Source organism: Gavia stellata, chromosome 6 (genome assembly GCF_030936135.1).
Source record: "Gavia stellata isolate bGavSte3 chromosome 6, bGavSte3.hap2, whole genome shotgun sequence".
Lineage (NCBI taxonomy): Eukaryota > Metazoa > Chordata > Aves > Gaviiformes > Gaviidae > Gavia > Gavia stellata.
This window is the reverse complement of record NC_082599.1, coordinates 45483771-45499494: the sequence shown is the minus strand read 5'-3', so window position 1 is coordinate 45499494 and position 15724 is coordinate 45483771. Positions and strand designations below refer to the sequence as shown.

The following is a 15724-nucleotide window of genomic DNA, read 5'->3' as shown; positions in this document are numbered from 1 at the left end:
GTTGCCTCATAAGCAGCTTGGCATCCCTCTGCTAGTTACACTGTGAGACAGCTTGTGTCTCATTGAGCTGCTTAAACTCATTTTTCTCAAGCAGACCTACTCCATTGTTCAGGGATTATTGAGCCCCCTTTGGGGCCAATATATCATGTTAAAAAGCCGTTACACCTGCCTGAAGGGGAAAGAGCAAACAACAAATGCTGTATATACCTGGTATTTAGTTGCAGTGCTGATGCTGATCTCAAATGACTGAGTAAAGTTTTGGAACGGTCAAAAAACCCCAAAATAAGTTATCCATCTTCTGCCTTCCTTAGAGGAAAAATGGAAGACTGGGATCATGGGTGAAGTCAGACTGCAGGTGGTGTGAGGACTCTGGGCCTCTTTCTGCTGCCTTGCTGGGGCAAGGATCACACGGTCTCATTGGTGAGCCCTAGCATGGGTAGCGTGGTCAGATCTGTGCTTCTACCAGGCATCATCCAGGCTGTTGCCTTTGAAAAGGACTGCCAGTGTCTTCTGCTGGGACTCGCCACAGTGTATTGTCATCCAGCAGCGTGGCCTCTTGCAGATCAGGAGTGGCTTCCCAAAACCACATAGGAAAATCAAGACAGGCAAGATCTGAAGTGATGGGTCCAGAGCCCTGCCAGGTCCCTTCTCTGTGTGACTGGTCTCTGCTGATCTGATCAGCAGTGTTACAGGAGTCTGTGCAAGGCAGCATGCTCCATTTTGAAAGTGGATTGAACTACTTTGCTGTACATAATATGCTAATAGGTTATGAATGTCTACATAGGAACTAGTTCAGAGGACCTAGTGGGCTGGAAAGTTACATCGTCATTGTCACCGGAGGTGTTCAAGAAACGTGTGGACGTGGCACTGCGGGACATGGTTTAGTGGGCATGGAGGTGTTGGGCTGATGGTTGGATTTGATGATCTTACAGGTCTTTTCCAACCTTAGTGATTCTGTGATCCTGATTTACTAATACTAGCTTCCTGATGTTAGTAAATAAGGGCATATCTCACCAATGTTGTAGGCATAGGTTAGTGAGCAGTAATGGAAAATCTTTTGTAGGAAACAGAAAATATGGAAGTGTTTATGATGTTAAGAAAAAGTGAGAGGAAAAAAGTTGTTTTGACTGTAACTTGAATGTAGAGGTAAAACTTCGTAAAACAAAATTTAGACTTTTCATCTATTTTTACAGTTTAGCCTGCACTGAATTCCAGAAAACTCAGTTTTAGTAAATTACTGCTTTCTTAGTTGATTTTTGAAAGACCGGAGTTAAAAATTGTTTTTATATTATGACTAGAAATATAGTTCTTGCATGAAATTACAGGCTGTTGTGGACTCTTTTGAATCAAGTTGCAGGACTTCCATTTAGGAAAAAAACCCAACTGTATTTTCACTTCAATTTTTCCCAGTGGGAAGCAGAGAGATCTCAGGGATTCTTCATATTCCATGTGGGTCACACATACATTTGTCACTTCTGTCTGAACTCAGCCTCCTGGAGTTGTTAACTTTGCTATCCCATGCAGGGTGCCTGCGATTGACTTGGATGTTGCAAATATATGCACTTGTGCACAGAAAAAGGAATGTTCATTATCAGTGTGCAACTTCTAATTAAAATAAAAGACATTTTGTTTCTCAGATGCCCCCTGCACTGTTGACAGATGTTAAAAATTGGAACACGTGAGCTCAGAGAATCTCATTGGGGTCAGAGAGTTGGGATTTCCGTTTCATAGTTGGCATCTGCCGTTTCTCAGTTTCGCATCAAGGTGAATTCCAATTCTCCACAGCCTTTCTTCCTAATTGGAAATGTTACAGCATTAATCATTCCTGCAGTTACTTGGTTAGGGCATTGAGAAGTCATTGTTGAATATTAACATCAATTCCTGACGTTTGGCTGCATAAAAATTCCTGATTCTTATTTCTTAACTTTCATCTGCTTCTTTTATTTTTTTTTAGCGTATCCTGCCTACTACTGTTGTGTATAGCAAGTGCTTGGCATGCAGTGAATGGGCATAACATGTCATGAGCATTCAGTTAATAAGGGTGCCCCATCAGGACTCTGGAAACATCTCTGAAAGTAGAATCTCTCTCCTAGGGTGGACCTTGCATTCTGTGTCAGATATTCATTGCTGGGACTCCTCTCCAGATTTCTCTCTCTCCTCCCCACCTTTCCTTTCAGAATGGGAAATACAGGTGTGGGATGAAGAATAGGACCCATTTGTTGTACTGTTGCTGTTCGGTGCTAGCAGTGTGCTCAAAGAGTCTATTGAGGGCCCTTTGAGCCCAGACACAAGCACTTTTGTTTTCCTCAGGTCCTGTGCTATAAAGGTCACGTTTGCATTTTCACAGTCGGAGGATTCCTGGGGGAGGCAGGGGGAGATGGATGGATGGATGGATGGTGGGGGGGGACACCTGTTGCAGACCTTCTGAAGGGAAGCACACAACTTGTTCCCTATCCACAGGTCTCGTCCATAAACCTGCAAAACAGGAACATGTAGTATAGGGGCAATTGCATGAGCCCTGCCACACATCTGCCTGCTTTTTTTTTTTCATATGGTTGGCTTTGCCAGGACACCAAGTCAACTTATATAATGGATTCTAAGAAACCTGCATCTCCTTTACGTGACAACAGGCCTAGGAAATCAGTTTACTGAGAAACAATGTATTTTGCCTTAAAACTAGAGTGGCTTTACTTCAGTTGTAGACATACAGAGAGCAGTCATTAAAGAAACAAAAGTGCCTTTAAAGATTATGTATGCCAAGGGACTCAAATAGCTGCATAGTACGGGACAGGTTTGTGTTTTAATACTTTGATATATGATATGGCACCACAGTAATCCATTAAACATGGTGGTGTGGAGTCTTGACACTGAAATTCACTTGTTTTCTTTTGCTGGACACACTGAAAGAAAATACTGAGGTAGAATAACCATGACTAGATCATACAGAATGAGAAATTTAAACTTGTTTCTGATTAATGCTGCCGATTATTATTGTATTTGTTACAAAGCCGAAATCAGCCTTTGGTCAAAGCCAGTCTTTTGCATTCACTTGAATAGTCAGTGGTGCTAGTACAGTGTAAACTGAACAGGATTTGGCTCTGGCATTCAAGCACAAGCTACTCTTTCACAACCACCCCCTTCTGTTTCTGCCTTTTCTTTGTGAGCAGTAAATCTTTTTGGGCATTTTGTTCTGCTCTCCCAAATGTTGTCAGAATGCGCCAAGTACAAGGCTTCAGTTTCTTCTTGTAGTGCAAGAATTTAGCAGTGAAGGTTTCTATATGTTTATTGGAAACACAGATGCAGCTTTTAAAATACTCGGTAGTGCTTACATAAGGATATAGAAACATCTGAAAAAATGTTTATTTTTCTGTACATTATTTCGGCTCCAATTAATTTATGTTTTCTGCTGAGAAAATAATATTGACCATAAAAATGAAATGCTGGTTGGAAATCCTTAGGCTTCTGTAATAGAATATTTAATTCAGGATGAAATGTGAGAATTATGGGCTTGATTCTGCCGCTGCTGAAGCCAGTGGCTAAATGCCCAATTGCCTTCAATTGGAGCAGAATCGAGTCTTCTCTTTCGACTGTTCAAGATATCCTTCTGCAATAATCCTTAATCTGTGATTTAAAGTACTTCCATTTGGTAAAGTTTTAGTTCTGTTGCAAGCCTGGAGCCATTTGGCTGAAATTGCATTTGATCTACTTTCTGGAAGTCTGTTTTCTGAGTCTGCTTAGAAGTCTGTCTCTGTATTCTTAAATAGAAAATAATACATTTATTGCAGCCACATCTCTAGATTGTTTGCCTATCATGTTTGAAAACAAAAAAGGTATATGTGATAAGATGCTGTTTCTACGAAGTGGGCTCCATGTGGAACACATTCCCTTAGTGCAATCAGATGTGTTTGAGACATGTATGTAAAAGGCCCAAAATTCTTGGAAAATAATGTTTTGAGCATTTGAGGTATGATTTAAAAACCCTTTCTTTTTAAAGAGATAACATGAATTATCAGCTCATAAAGATAGTGTGTGTGTTTCTTGGCTTGGATGCTGATCTCTGAGAAGGTGTTAAAGGCATGCTATATTACTTGGGTACTGTGACATAAAAAGTGAACTTTGAAGCCTTCTGGAGGTTCACCCATCTAAAATATAATAAATTGGTCATAGGGTCTTTTAAAAGATGTGATAAAAAGAGGAAAAAAAAGTTATGGAAATTCAGACTTTTATCATCTACTTAGTTTTCCACTTCAAGGTTTTTACTGCAACCAAGAGGAAACACATTTATTTTTCACTAAAGAGTTTGGAATTCTTGTAAGAACTCCAGAAGTCAGACAGATACAAACAGAAGATTAAGTATCACAGGATTTGCAGCAAAATCATGAGGGATGGGCATAGTGTATATATCCAACAGTAGTTTGCAAAACCTGAAGACCTTTACCTCAGAAAATGCATATGTTTGGGGCTTGATTTAGCTGCTGATTGTGAAATAGTTGTTCGTATTAATTACCAGTAATAGTCTTATGGTATGTTCCAGGGCAAAATTTGGCTCAGCAAGTTCGGATTGAAATGGGAAGTGATAACCAAAAAATTATTGAGAAAGTGGTAAATAATTGCAAGGTGTACTATTTCATGAAATATAATGTGGGCTAAGTCCTGAACTCTTTGCTGGAGCCTTACACAGGTAAATCCCTGTTGAAATGAAGGCTCTTTTCCCTCCCTTCCTTCTGACCCCTCTGTTTTGCCGTTCTCTTCCATAGACTATACCTGAGGCCCAAAACAGATGTGTTGGGACTAGGGGTAGACTATCACCCATTGTCCAGAAGATGTCTTCTTCGTCAGGCTCCACCAAGTGTCCTATGCAGACTGTAAAACTGTGTAGGGGTGAACAGACCTGCTTCAAATAGGGAGCTGTTGTTAGAGCTATCACCCAGCCCCCTAAACACCTGGTTGAAAAAGTAATGTAAAGTTCTGCTTTTGCTTTTCACAGAATCCCTGGAAGAGATCATTGTAAAGTCATGGAAGTACTAGTGTCACATCCCTGTGCAAAAGTGTCAGAAATAGGGCTGATGGAGTTACCAACAGAAAGCTTTTGCACAGCTCTGGTTCTAGCAGAGACCTGAGAAGTGGAGCAGAGCAAAAAAAAGAGTTGGTGAGTTCTCTTGCTCCACCGTCTATTCTTCTTCTAACCAAAGGAAGTATCAACATCTGTGCTCTGCGATAGATAATAATCTCCCATATAGTCTTTTTAGATCCTGTCCTCTTTTCCATAGAAACAAAACACCTTTGACGTACATGGAGATGGTAGCGTCTCCAGGTGATGTCGAGGCTGAGACTCTTTTTTGTGTTTATGTTAAACTCTGGTTAGTACTTAAGGCAGCTATTTATGCATCAAATAGCTAACTCTCAATCCAAAAATAGTCCCTGTTCTGTCTGCCCAAAGACCTGATGCCTTCCAATTCCTTGTTAATACCTAGTGTTTTAAGTCTTGTAAAGTTGACCTATTAGCTTCTGTTTTCAGACGGAAACCTCTAAGACTTTTTCAAAGCTGCAGTTTCTGTACAGTGCCTGTGCTGTGGTGTGCTGGGAAGCACAATGAGAATTGACGTTTTTGATGTCTGTGATTTTTCCTTCTTTGCCTGTTGAAGATGTGGTATTCTTTACCTGCTTGTTCTGTATCTGTCCCACAAGAACGTTTATGCCTCTCCGATAATAATGTACTGAAGGCTACTCTGTTCAGCAAAATTTAGTATATTGTCCCTTTGGATTAAAAATAGAAGTAATTTCAGAAATGCAGAGCTTGGGCGTCTCATTTTTGTCATCAGCATTATGGGAAGCCTGAGGTTGCATCTCATGTTAGAATTTTGTCTTGTTTGTCATATCTCTCCTGATAAGTGAAAGTGAACTGAATAGCTTCTCTGAGTCATCAGTAAATAAAGCTCATGGGATTGACAGGGTTTCTTTCAATCAATGGACCTCAAAGTCATGCACCTTTCTAGGCAGCATTGTTGTTCTTCTATATCCTCCTGCACATGAGGAACTGTAATTACGATAAGCACGATGAATGTGTCAGACTGCAGTGTCTGGCAGTCTTCTGGAAATTCAGTTATTTGTTTAGACCTGTGAAAAAGCTACCTTTCTTCTGTACTTTGTAACTGGAGCAAAAAGTAAAGCAGAAGATAAAGTTGTTTTGGGCATAGAACTTTCTCCTTTGTGCATCTTTACCCTTCCACCATCCTCACTGTAGTTGAAGAAGACTCTTCAAGGCAGTGTTGCCTGGCTTCATAGATCTTCCCTATTCTAAGGCAAGATCAGTGAACAGATGCTGTCTGTAACCCAGATAACTTGGATATGGTAGTTACCTCTTCTCCTTTCAGCGCTATACTGTTTCAAATGTCTGTTCCCTTGATATCTCCAAATGTCTCACTTTCGTCTTTATCCTCACATTGATTAAAACTGGAGTCCTGATCTTGCCGTATGAAATCAATACATGAAATAGATACGTCGTTGCCACTGTTGGCCAGTGTTTTATAAGCATCTTGGATGCTTTCAGAAGTAATGTAAAGGAGGAAGTAGCAGTGTGTTTATGGAACACATCAGGAGAATATGTCTCGTGGATAAAGGTGAAGGAGAGGAAAGAGATCATCATTGGAGAAGGGAATAAATGAGATAATCTGCACAGCAAATACTGTAATTAGTGACTGAAGGCACTTAATGGGATAAGGGCAGAAAGGAGAGAAGTACAGGTATGTGATATTGACAGCAATCTCAAAAGGTTTTATCTGCATGGACTGTGGGTCAGTGAAACACTTTGCAAAGGATGCAGAAGACTGAGCGATAGGACTGGCTGGTGGGAAGGAGCAGCATGAAGATATGGGAAATGAAGCTGAAAATTATTTCATGAAAAAAGGAGAGCAGGAGGGATGGCATGTGGAGGGAAACACTTTCAGCTAAGAAAAATGCCTATTATCGAGCACTTTATTTCTGTTTATCCAGCTGTATCATGTTCTATGCCAGAGCTGTATTTTCCTCTGTGTTTGGAAGGTGCCTTGCATGCTTTTGTATGCTACAGAAAGCAGTAGATACCATACAGTGGGCTATTATTACCTACATAATAACAATCTAGCTTTAAAGTAACACATCAGGGTTTTTGTCTGTAAAGATTCTTCCACCAAAATCTAGGATTTTTGTACATGTGAAAAGTCCATGTGAATTTTTTCCTTAAGTTGACTAAATCTTCAGCAGTGAAAGAATATTTTTTTAGTTTATGATTTAGTTGTCCAGGCCTTGCTCTAATGGTGAGTTATTTATCTTACAGTTGGTATTTGCAAACAGGAGATGCTCCAGAAGAAGAATAATGCTGTTTTGGTGGATGGGGTCATCCTAAACGGTCCGATAACAGACTCAAAAGCAGGAGAGAAGTTTGTGGAAGAAGCCTGTAAGATTGTAATGGAAGAAGTCATCCAGAAAGCGGATGATGTAACAGAAAAGGTAAAGCCATAGAGTGTTGTTGAAAATCTGTAACGGAAATAACGAACGGTAAATCAATTTTTTTCTAAGCTGTATTTTATTGCACTTTAAGTAGCCTCAAAATTGCTTCTAGTCTGTGCCTGGCTCTGAAATAAAGACAGCCTTACAAATTATGAAAGATCATATTGTAAAACCTTTCAATAACATAATTAGCATACATATTTGCCAGAAAATAATGAGTTTTTTCATTTCAGAGTACAATGGTCACTTTCTTTAAAATGAAAAATGGGTATAGTGTTTTTCTTGTTTGGGGTGGGGGGAGTTACTTGTTTGCTCCTCAGGGGCACTGGTATTGGAGAAGGAGGAACAGTGGATGTGGTATCACTGTGAAAGGGCAACATTATGAGATTGCTAGGGGTTTTGCAGAACCCCTGCTTACGAGGCTGTATGGGAAGAGGAGCTGCAAAAGAATCATGCTTGCCTTTGGGCATGCAGTGGTTGCTCCCACCCCTTGGCAGAACAGCATCTGAAAATGCTGTGATTACAAATCCTTAGCTAAGGCCAGAATTTGACCTGCAGGCCTCTTGCTCTTCTGCCTTCCAGCTGACGCGCGGAAACGAACTTCACAACTCACACAGAGTTATAAAGCAGGCATGTTTATTGCGGCGCCGGGTGCAAGGGGATTTCTCCACAAAGCTTGCACACCGGGTTAAAATCATGACAGGTATTTAAAACAGTTAACAAAGATAGTTACGCCTACTGGTGCTACTCCTTTATAACTATTGGTTAATACTTTTCTTACTTCATCTTAAAGTTACAGTTCTCTTTTAATTCACCACGCATGCTCAGAGAGTAGGGGGCTAAATTGGGTTGGGGCTTCTCTAGCTAGGAGGTGTGTTTTTTAGTATTAAAATGAGATTATAATGAGACAAGTTAACTCTAGGGCACTATTTTGGCAGTCTTTTCTATTTTTCTACGATTCGTCCTTGCGCTAATCATTATTGCTAGTTAGCAGAGAGTCAGTGAAGACAAACTTTATCAGCAGAGACTCAGTGGAGACAGTCTTTATCTCTAATATGTCTAAGTACCAGGTGCAGTTGTTACAAAGTATCTTCTCTAAACTTTTCTTTCTTACTTTTAACCCTTGTTTCTCAAAATGCCCTGTAACATTCCCCCCTTTTCTTTCCCTTAAGCAAATTCTTTTGCTTTTAAAAGTGGTTCGTTATGTTTCATCATTACTTTTAGTGTCCATACTTGCCCAATAATTTCCTTCAGTTTACACCAAAGGATAAGATTCACTGTTGTTAATGTTGAAGTGGCTATTAGTAACACCAATATCGGGTGGGTCATTTGGTAGCTGACGGGGAATAACCCCTAAACACATCCCACCAATTGTGCTCTCCGTCTAACTTCACTTGTTCCACTACTTGGTGTATTTCCTCTGTATCATGATGGGCAGTAATTAAAGTCTTTCTTCCACTTTCTTGAACTTGTTTTAACAACCTTTTTAAATTTTCATGATGTAATAGTTTCCTTATTAGAGTGAGATTCATTCCAATAGGGGTGGGCTGTATATCCTGAATCAATGTATAATTAAATTGTAGCAATTGATAAGTAGTAACAGGAGCCGTGTAGTTAAAATCACATCCTGTAAGACTAACAAAGTTGCAAATGCAAATATTTGAATGGTTTCTCATGTCCACCATTTGATCATCTACTTGTACAAAATCACATTGAGTTCTTAGACAAACGCATCCCATACCCCTGTAAATTATGATGGTTCTTAGGGTCTCGTTGGGATGCACCTCAAAGTGACAAACATTTTGTTCAGTGTCAAGACAAATATCTTGCCCTTTGATGGTGTTTCCTTCACAAATAAATCCTTGCTGGTCTCGTACAATACAGGCCTCGACATCAATAGTTTGCCACTTATTCCTGTTTTTCATAGCCCATACCCTACGTCCTAGGGGATAAAGTACAGTTCCGTGGTATTTTAATCCTAGTGCAACAATCGGGTATATGTTATACACTAAAGCTTTATATATTGTTAGTACAAAAGCTGTAGCTGTGTTGTTAGTAGGGTCAAAGGTAAAATTAACCAAATGCCACCACGATTGGAATCTCCTTTCAAATTTCGTTGCGTTATTCCAAATCACCTTTCGGATTTCCTTTGGTAGGATTCCGTCTTCTCCTTCCCTAATGATTGCAGCTGCTATTGTCTGTAACCATAATTGAGCTTGGATACAACTAAGTGCTGTAGAAACATTAGTCTGAGCCACGTCTAAAGCATTTATAATCAGTTCATTATCTTTTTCATTAAGCTTTTCCCACTATGGTAACATATTTGCTGTAAGCCATTGGCTGGTTCCTAAAGTTAGGGGGGAAGATCTTAAAGGGTTCTGTATTTTGTTTAGATCACTGGTCACCGTTGCGAGTTTGTTCCTTATTATCTCAGTATCTATACTATTTAAAACTCCCAGTCCTGTTCCTACTGCACCAATCACATCTCCTTTTTCTCATTTGGGAAGGAAGGGTCCTCTTATGTAACCATGATGTCCACCCTATGTGTAAGGGTCTTATAAATGACGAACAAGCTGGTTGAACGGTGGAAATATCGTTCTGTATTAATAATTCCACTCGCTTAAGAGACCATATTGGATTAGACATTACCTGTTGCTGACCGACATATTTAATTACGTATGGTCCTGTTGGATACACATATGGTCCCATTTGCTCAGGCTCTGTGGGACTTGATTTAGCCTGAGTTGAGGTAGTGTAGGCAGGGGGAGTAGTGGTTTCCTCTGGTGTCTGCAACCGAAATCTAAAAGTTAGAGCTTGGGCCTTTTCTTGAGTTGCCCCTAGACATACTATGGTCACCGTTTAAGTTATATTGAAGGGATACCAACAAACCTCCTTTCTTTCACATATTGTGCTGCCTATTCTATTGGCAGAGTCCCAGACAGCACCAACTTTGACAGTAATTTGGGTCTGGAGAGGAGGGGGGTTACTTACATTAAGGAGTCTACAACCTATCTGAACCTCCTTTCCTTTCTCAATTCTCCAGGTATAGATCGAATCTATTCTTTCCCATTCAATTGGTCGCAGTGTCATGTTGTTATATATTACTACAGTTGCTAAATTCAATCCATTTAAATTCTTTCCCGAGCTTCCCGTATACCCAAAATAAGCGTCTGTCCAAGGCCACTCCCAACAGTGGTAACAGTTCAATAGAGTCATAAGAATCCATATCACCGCTTTCGAATGCGAAGCTTCAATGGTCCCATAGATGTCGATTCCCATCGCGGCTTAGGGGCTTTCTTCACTCTGGTATGATGCACCCACGAGGTCTGTTCTTTAATCTTGATCGCTGTATGGGTTTTCAGCAGCACCTGGAAGGGGCCTTCCCATTTCGGTTTCAGAGGTGAATCTGTAAAGGACTTCACATACACATAATCACCAGGCTTAACATTATGCACCAGCCCATCAAGACCTCGGGCTCTGGTTCCTAAGACAAGTTTCTCTATCTCCCGAAGTTGTTTTTGCAGGTTTACAATATAATCAGATAACATTTCATCTCCAATCTGAGTTGATATTCCCACCTGTACAATATAGGGCCTCCCGTACAGTATTTCAAAAGGGCTCAACCCCTCTTTAGTTCTTGGCTTAGTTCTAATCCTCGGGAGTGCCAAAGATAATAATTGTGGCCAAGGCAATCCTGCCTCCTGCCCCAATTTTACAATCTGTAACTTAATTAAGTGGTTCATCTTTTCCACTTGACCACTTGCTTGTGGCCTATATGAGGTATGTAACTGCCAATCCCAAGAGTTTACTAACTTGTTGAACAATTTTTGTAATGAAATGTGATCCTCTATCCAAGGAGATTGTTGCAGGAATTCCAAATCTTGGTATTATTTCTTGTAATAGTGCTTTAGTTACTTCCCTAGCCTTATTAGTTCGGCAAGGGAATGCTTCTGGCCAGCCTGAAAAGGTGTCTGTTAGAACCAGCAGATATCGAAACCCCCCTTTTCTTGGAAGTTCTGAGAAATCAATTTGCCACTGCTGCCCTGGATAGTTTCCTTTCCCTATCTGTCCAAGTTGGACTTTAGGGCTTACCTTAGGATTATTTTTCAAACATATTTCACACTGCTGTGTCACTTGTTTAACAGTGGTTTAGAGGTTCCGGGCAACTATACGTTGACTCAAATGTTTATACAAGGCCTCAGCTCCCCAGTGGGATTTCCTGTGTTCTGCTATAACTATGGCCCATGATAACACAAATGGGATTATTATTTTGCCCTGTGGGGTCTTTGCCCATTTACCTTTCTCTACTTCTCCCCCTACATCTTCAACTAATTTCTGATCTTCTTTGGAATACCTGGGTTCACAATCAATTTGTATTTTACCGTCTGGGACCAAAGACTGCACCTCTAATTCACCTTTCTCAGCTGCTCTTTTGGCTTCTCGGTCTGCCATAGCATTGCCCAATTCCTGAGTGGTATCTCCTTTCTGATGTGCCTTGCAATGCATGATAGCCACTTTTTCAGGTTGCTGTACTGCTTCCAGGAGCCTAAGAATTTCTTCAGCATGTTTTATATGTTTCCCTTGGGTGGATAGGAGTCCTCTTTCTTTCCATATGGCTCCATGCGCATGGACTACCCCAAAAGCATATTTGGAGTCTGTCCAGATATTAATCTTTTTGTCTTTGGCTAGCTCCAAAGCTCGGGTTAAAGCGATTATTTCTGCTTTTTGTGCTGAAGTATTTGGGGCAAGGGCTGCGGATTCTATTACCTGATTCACGGTGGTTATTGCATACCCTGCTCTGCGGACGCCTTGTCGAACAAAGCTACTTCCATCTGTGTACCAGGAATCCTCAGCGTCTTCCAGTGGCTCCTCCTTTAGATCTGGTCGGCTGGAATAGACCGCTTCAATCGTTTCCAGGCAGTTATGTGATACTGGTTCTCCTGTGGTTCCACTGAGGAAAGTTGCTGGATTGACAATATTAGTAACAATTATTTCCACATCATCTTGTTCCACCAGAACAGCTTGATATTTAAGGAATCTCTGTGGTGAGAGCCAATGCCCCCCTTTTATCTCTAATACTGTGGATACAGTATGAGATATCAGCACTGTAATCTTTTGGCCCAATGTAAATTTACGTGCTTCTTGAATATTTAACACCAATGCTGCTACCGCCCTTAAGCAGCTAGGCCAACCTTTACTTACTTCATCAAGTTGTTTGGAGAAATACGCCACTGCTCTTCTATATGGTCCCAAGTTTTGGGCTAGGATTCCCAGAGCTATTCCCTGTTTCTCATGGGAGAACAACCAGAACATCTTAGTAATATCTGGTAACCCCAAGGCAGGGGCTTCCATTAATTTCCTTTTCAGCTGCTGAAATGCTCTTTCTGCTTCCCCATTCCAGGTGAGATCTTTTGGATTAGATTTCAACAGTTTATAGAGTGGTCTTACCAAGAGTCCGTAGTTATAGATCCATAGACGACACCATCCCGTCATCCCTAAAAACGTACGGAGTTCCTTAGTTGTCTGTGGTCGAGGAGTTTGGCAGATGGCCTCCTTTCTCGCTGTTCCTAGGGTCCTTTGGCCAGCAGTTATCTCGTACCCGAGGTAAGTTACCTGCTGCTGAGCTATTTGGGCTTTCTGTGGAGAGACTCGATAGCCATTAAGTCCAAGGAAATTCAGCAGACTGACTGTCCATAGTATACATAGTTTTTTTTTTGTTTTAGTGGCTATCAATAGATCATCTACATATTGTAACATTATTCCATCTCCATGTGGTCGCTCCCACTGTTCCAAGTCTTTGGCTAGTTGGTTCCCAAAAAGAGTGGGGCTGTTTTTAAACCCCTGTGGTAACACAGTCCACGTTAATTGTGTCTTTCTCCCAGAGTCCGGGTTTTCCCACTCGAATGCAAACAGCAACTGGCTCTCTGGACTCAAAGGTAGGCAAAAGAAGGCGTCTTTTAGGTCCAATACGGTAAACCAGGCCAATTCAAGTGTCAATTTAGTTAATAATGTATATGGGTTTGCCGCTACAGGATGCAGATCCTCAACAATTTTATTAATAGCTCTGAGGTCCTGTACTATTCGATAATTACCATCTGGCTTTTTGACAGGTAAAATGGGAGTGTTATATTCCGATTCACACTCTGTTAGTAGCCCATATTTGATAAACCGGTTGATTATTGGTCGGATTCCTTCCCTATCTTCAGTTCTGAGGGGATATTGCTTAATTCTTACAGGCCGCGCCCCTGATTTGAGCCTGACCATTATTGGGGAGGCATTTTTTGCTTTTCCTGGTATTTCTGAGGCCCATATCCCTGGATATACTTGGTTCTGGATTTCGTCAGATATTTCTGAGCTAACAGGAGTATCTATGAGGGCCAGACTCAGAAGTTCAATTAGCTGGTCATCCCCCACTTGAAACTCTATTTTTGCTTTCTCAAATTTTATTTTCGCTTTTAGTTGTTCCAGTAAGTCTCGCCCCAATAGACGTTTTGGTGAGTTAGGCATATATAAGAATTTGTGTATTCCCAATTGTTTTCCCAATCTAAATTTAAGAGGCTTTGAAAAGTACGCCTTTTCACTTTGGCCAGTAGCTCCTTTACCGTTACAAAATCATCATCCGTAGGTGTTAAAGCTTGGTTAATAGGTTTCATCTTGAGAAAAAAAATAAAATCAAGGACAGGGTTTGCCCTTTCTCTGTGATTCTGAGCAGCTGGGCTGCTGCGTCTGAGAAGCACCTTTGAGGCGGGAGGGGCCCCCTTGGGCACACACCACGCAGCACCGCGCTCGGGCCTCCTCACAGCGGTTTTACTGGGCTCCAGCTCCCTCCCCAGCCGGGGGAGGCTGCGGGACCGTTTCCCTGCTTCCACCCCATCTGGGAAACGCGGTACCAGCTCCCCCTCAAAAACAACATCAGTTGCAACAAGGTATTATAATTCAAGGTTCCCTTAAAGGGCCATTTCTCCTCATCATTTTTATTAAAGTCTTTCTGCTCATGCTTCCTCCTGGCAGCTCTCCTATCTCCTTCCAGTGAGCTAAAATACAGCCTAGAAGGCTCCTTTTCAATATTCCGCCAATTTGTTTACTTCCCATAATGAACACCCTGCCCGCAGGGGCTTATTCCTCAGCCTAAGAATACAACCAGGTTGAATTGACAACAATAATACCTTGTCCAAGGCAAAAGATGCAAGGACGTACTCGCCCCACAGCGAATGCACCTAAATTCAAGACAATTGTCAAAAGGAAATACTGTACTTATGACACTCCAAACACAGCACAAACAAACAAGCAACACCAATGGCAAATCAGACAGGCACTCCACGCCAAATAAACCCGTCACTATTCTGTTCTACATTTCCCCCCAACACATACCAGCGACATTTTTACTGATTCCTTATACCTGTTATATTTCCACAAAGCACCTGCTTCCTTGACACTCACTATGCCAAAAATCATCTCGTCCCCAAACTGTACTCAAACGTTCTGTTTACAACCAAAACATTCAAAAACATATTCGGTTGCATGAAAAAAATCCTGATATCTGTGTATAAGACAATAAGAGTTAACAATCAGTTCGATTAACACAGTCTGTCATACACTTCGTCCATCTCTGGCCGCTTTGCTCACGGAGAACTCGGAACCGTGGATCAGGACTCCGCACTCGCCCCGCAGTCCGACAGCGTCTCACTCACTCAAACACTCACCCAACTTACAACAACTTACAACAACATTAATTGTATATAATGAAGCACTTTTCACAGAATACACGGTACCGGGAACAAAACTTCTTAAGTATATAGATTGTAATGACTATCATAAAATACCAATTATAGCCACAATAATATAAATTTCAGTTCCCATGGGTTATAATAGTTGATCCAAACGATAGCAGCCCCACGTACTTCCCTTAATCAGGGATTCCCGCGTTCAGGTAGCTATCCCATACTCCCCGCAATTTCAGCAGAGAGCACTCCCGCGTACTTCCCTATCCAGGGATTCCCGCGACCTCACTACTGGATTCGAATCCCTCCTGGGGCGAGCACCAATGCTCTTTACCTTGCGTAGGACGTCTCCTCACGGCTTACAGGTTCCCCTTCCTTAACATACCTGGTCCGCTGATGGTCCTTGTCTGTCCCTGCAGTGATCGGGCGAGCGAGGGAGGTCCTCCGAGAAATCTCGGGGCGCGCCAAGGATGTCCCCCTCTCAGCCGGTCCTGCAGCCGGGCAGAGAGGGTCCC

At 41.5% G+C, this 15724-nt stretch overlaps 1 protein-coding gene across 1 annotated transcript in view; it reads left to right on the top strand.

The window, feature by feature from the left end:
• The window catches only part of GADL1 (glutamate decarboxylase like 1), a 113453-nt gene that overhangs the window by 25748 nt on the left and 71981 nt on the right, over nt 1–15724 (top strand). The window contains exon 4 of the mRNA XM_059819072.1: nt 7301–7488. Within this exon, the coding sequence (XP_059675055.1) occupies nt 7301–7488 (188 nt within the window). The remainder of the gene's footprint in view (nt 1–7300; nt 7489–15724) is intronic.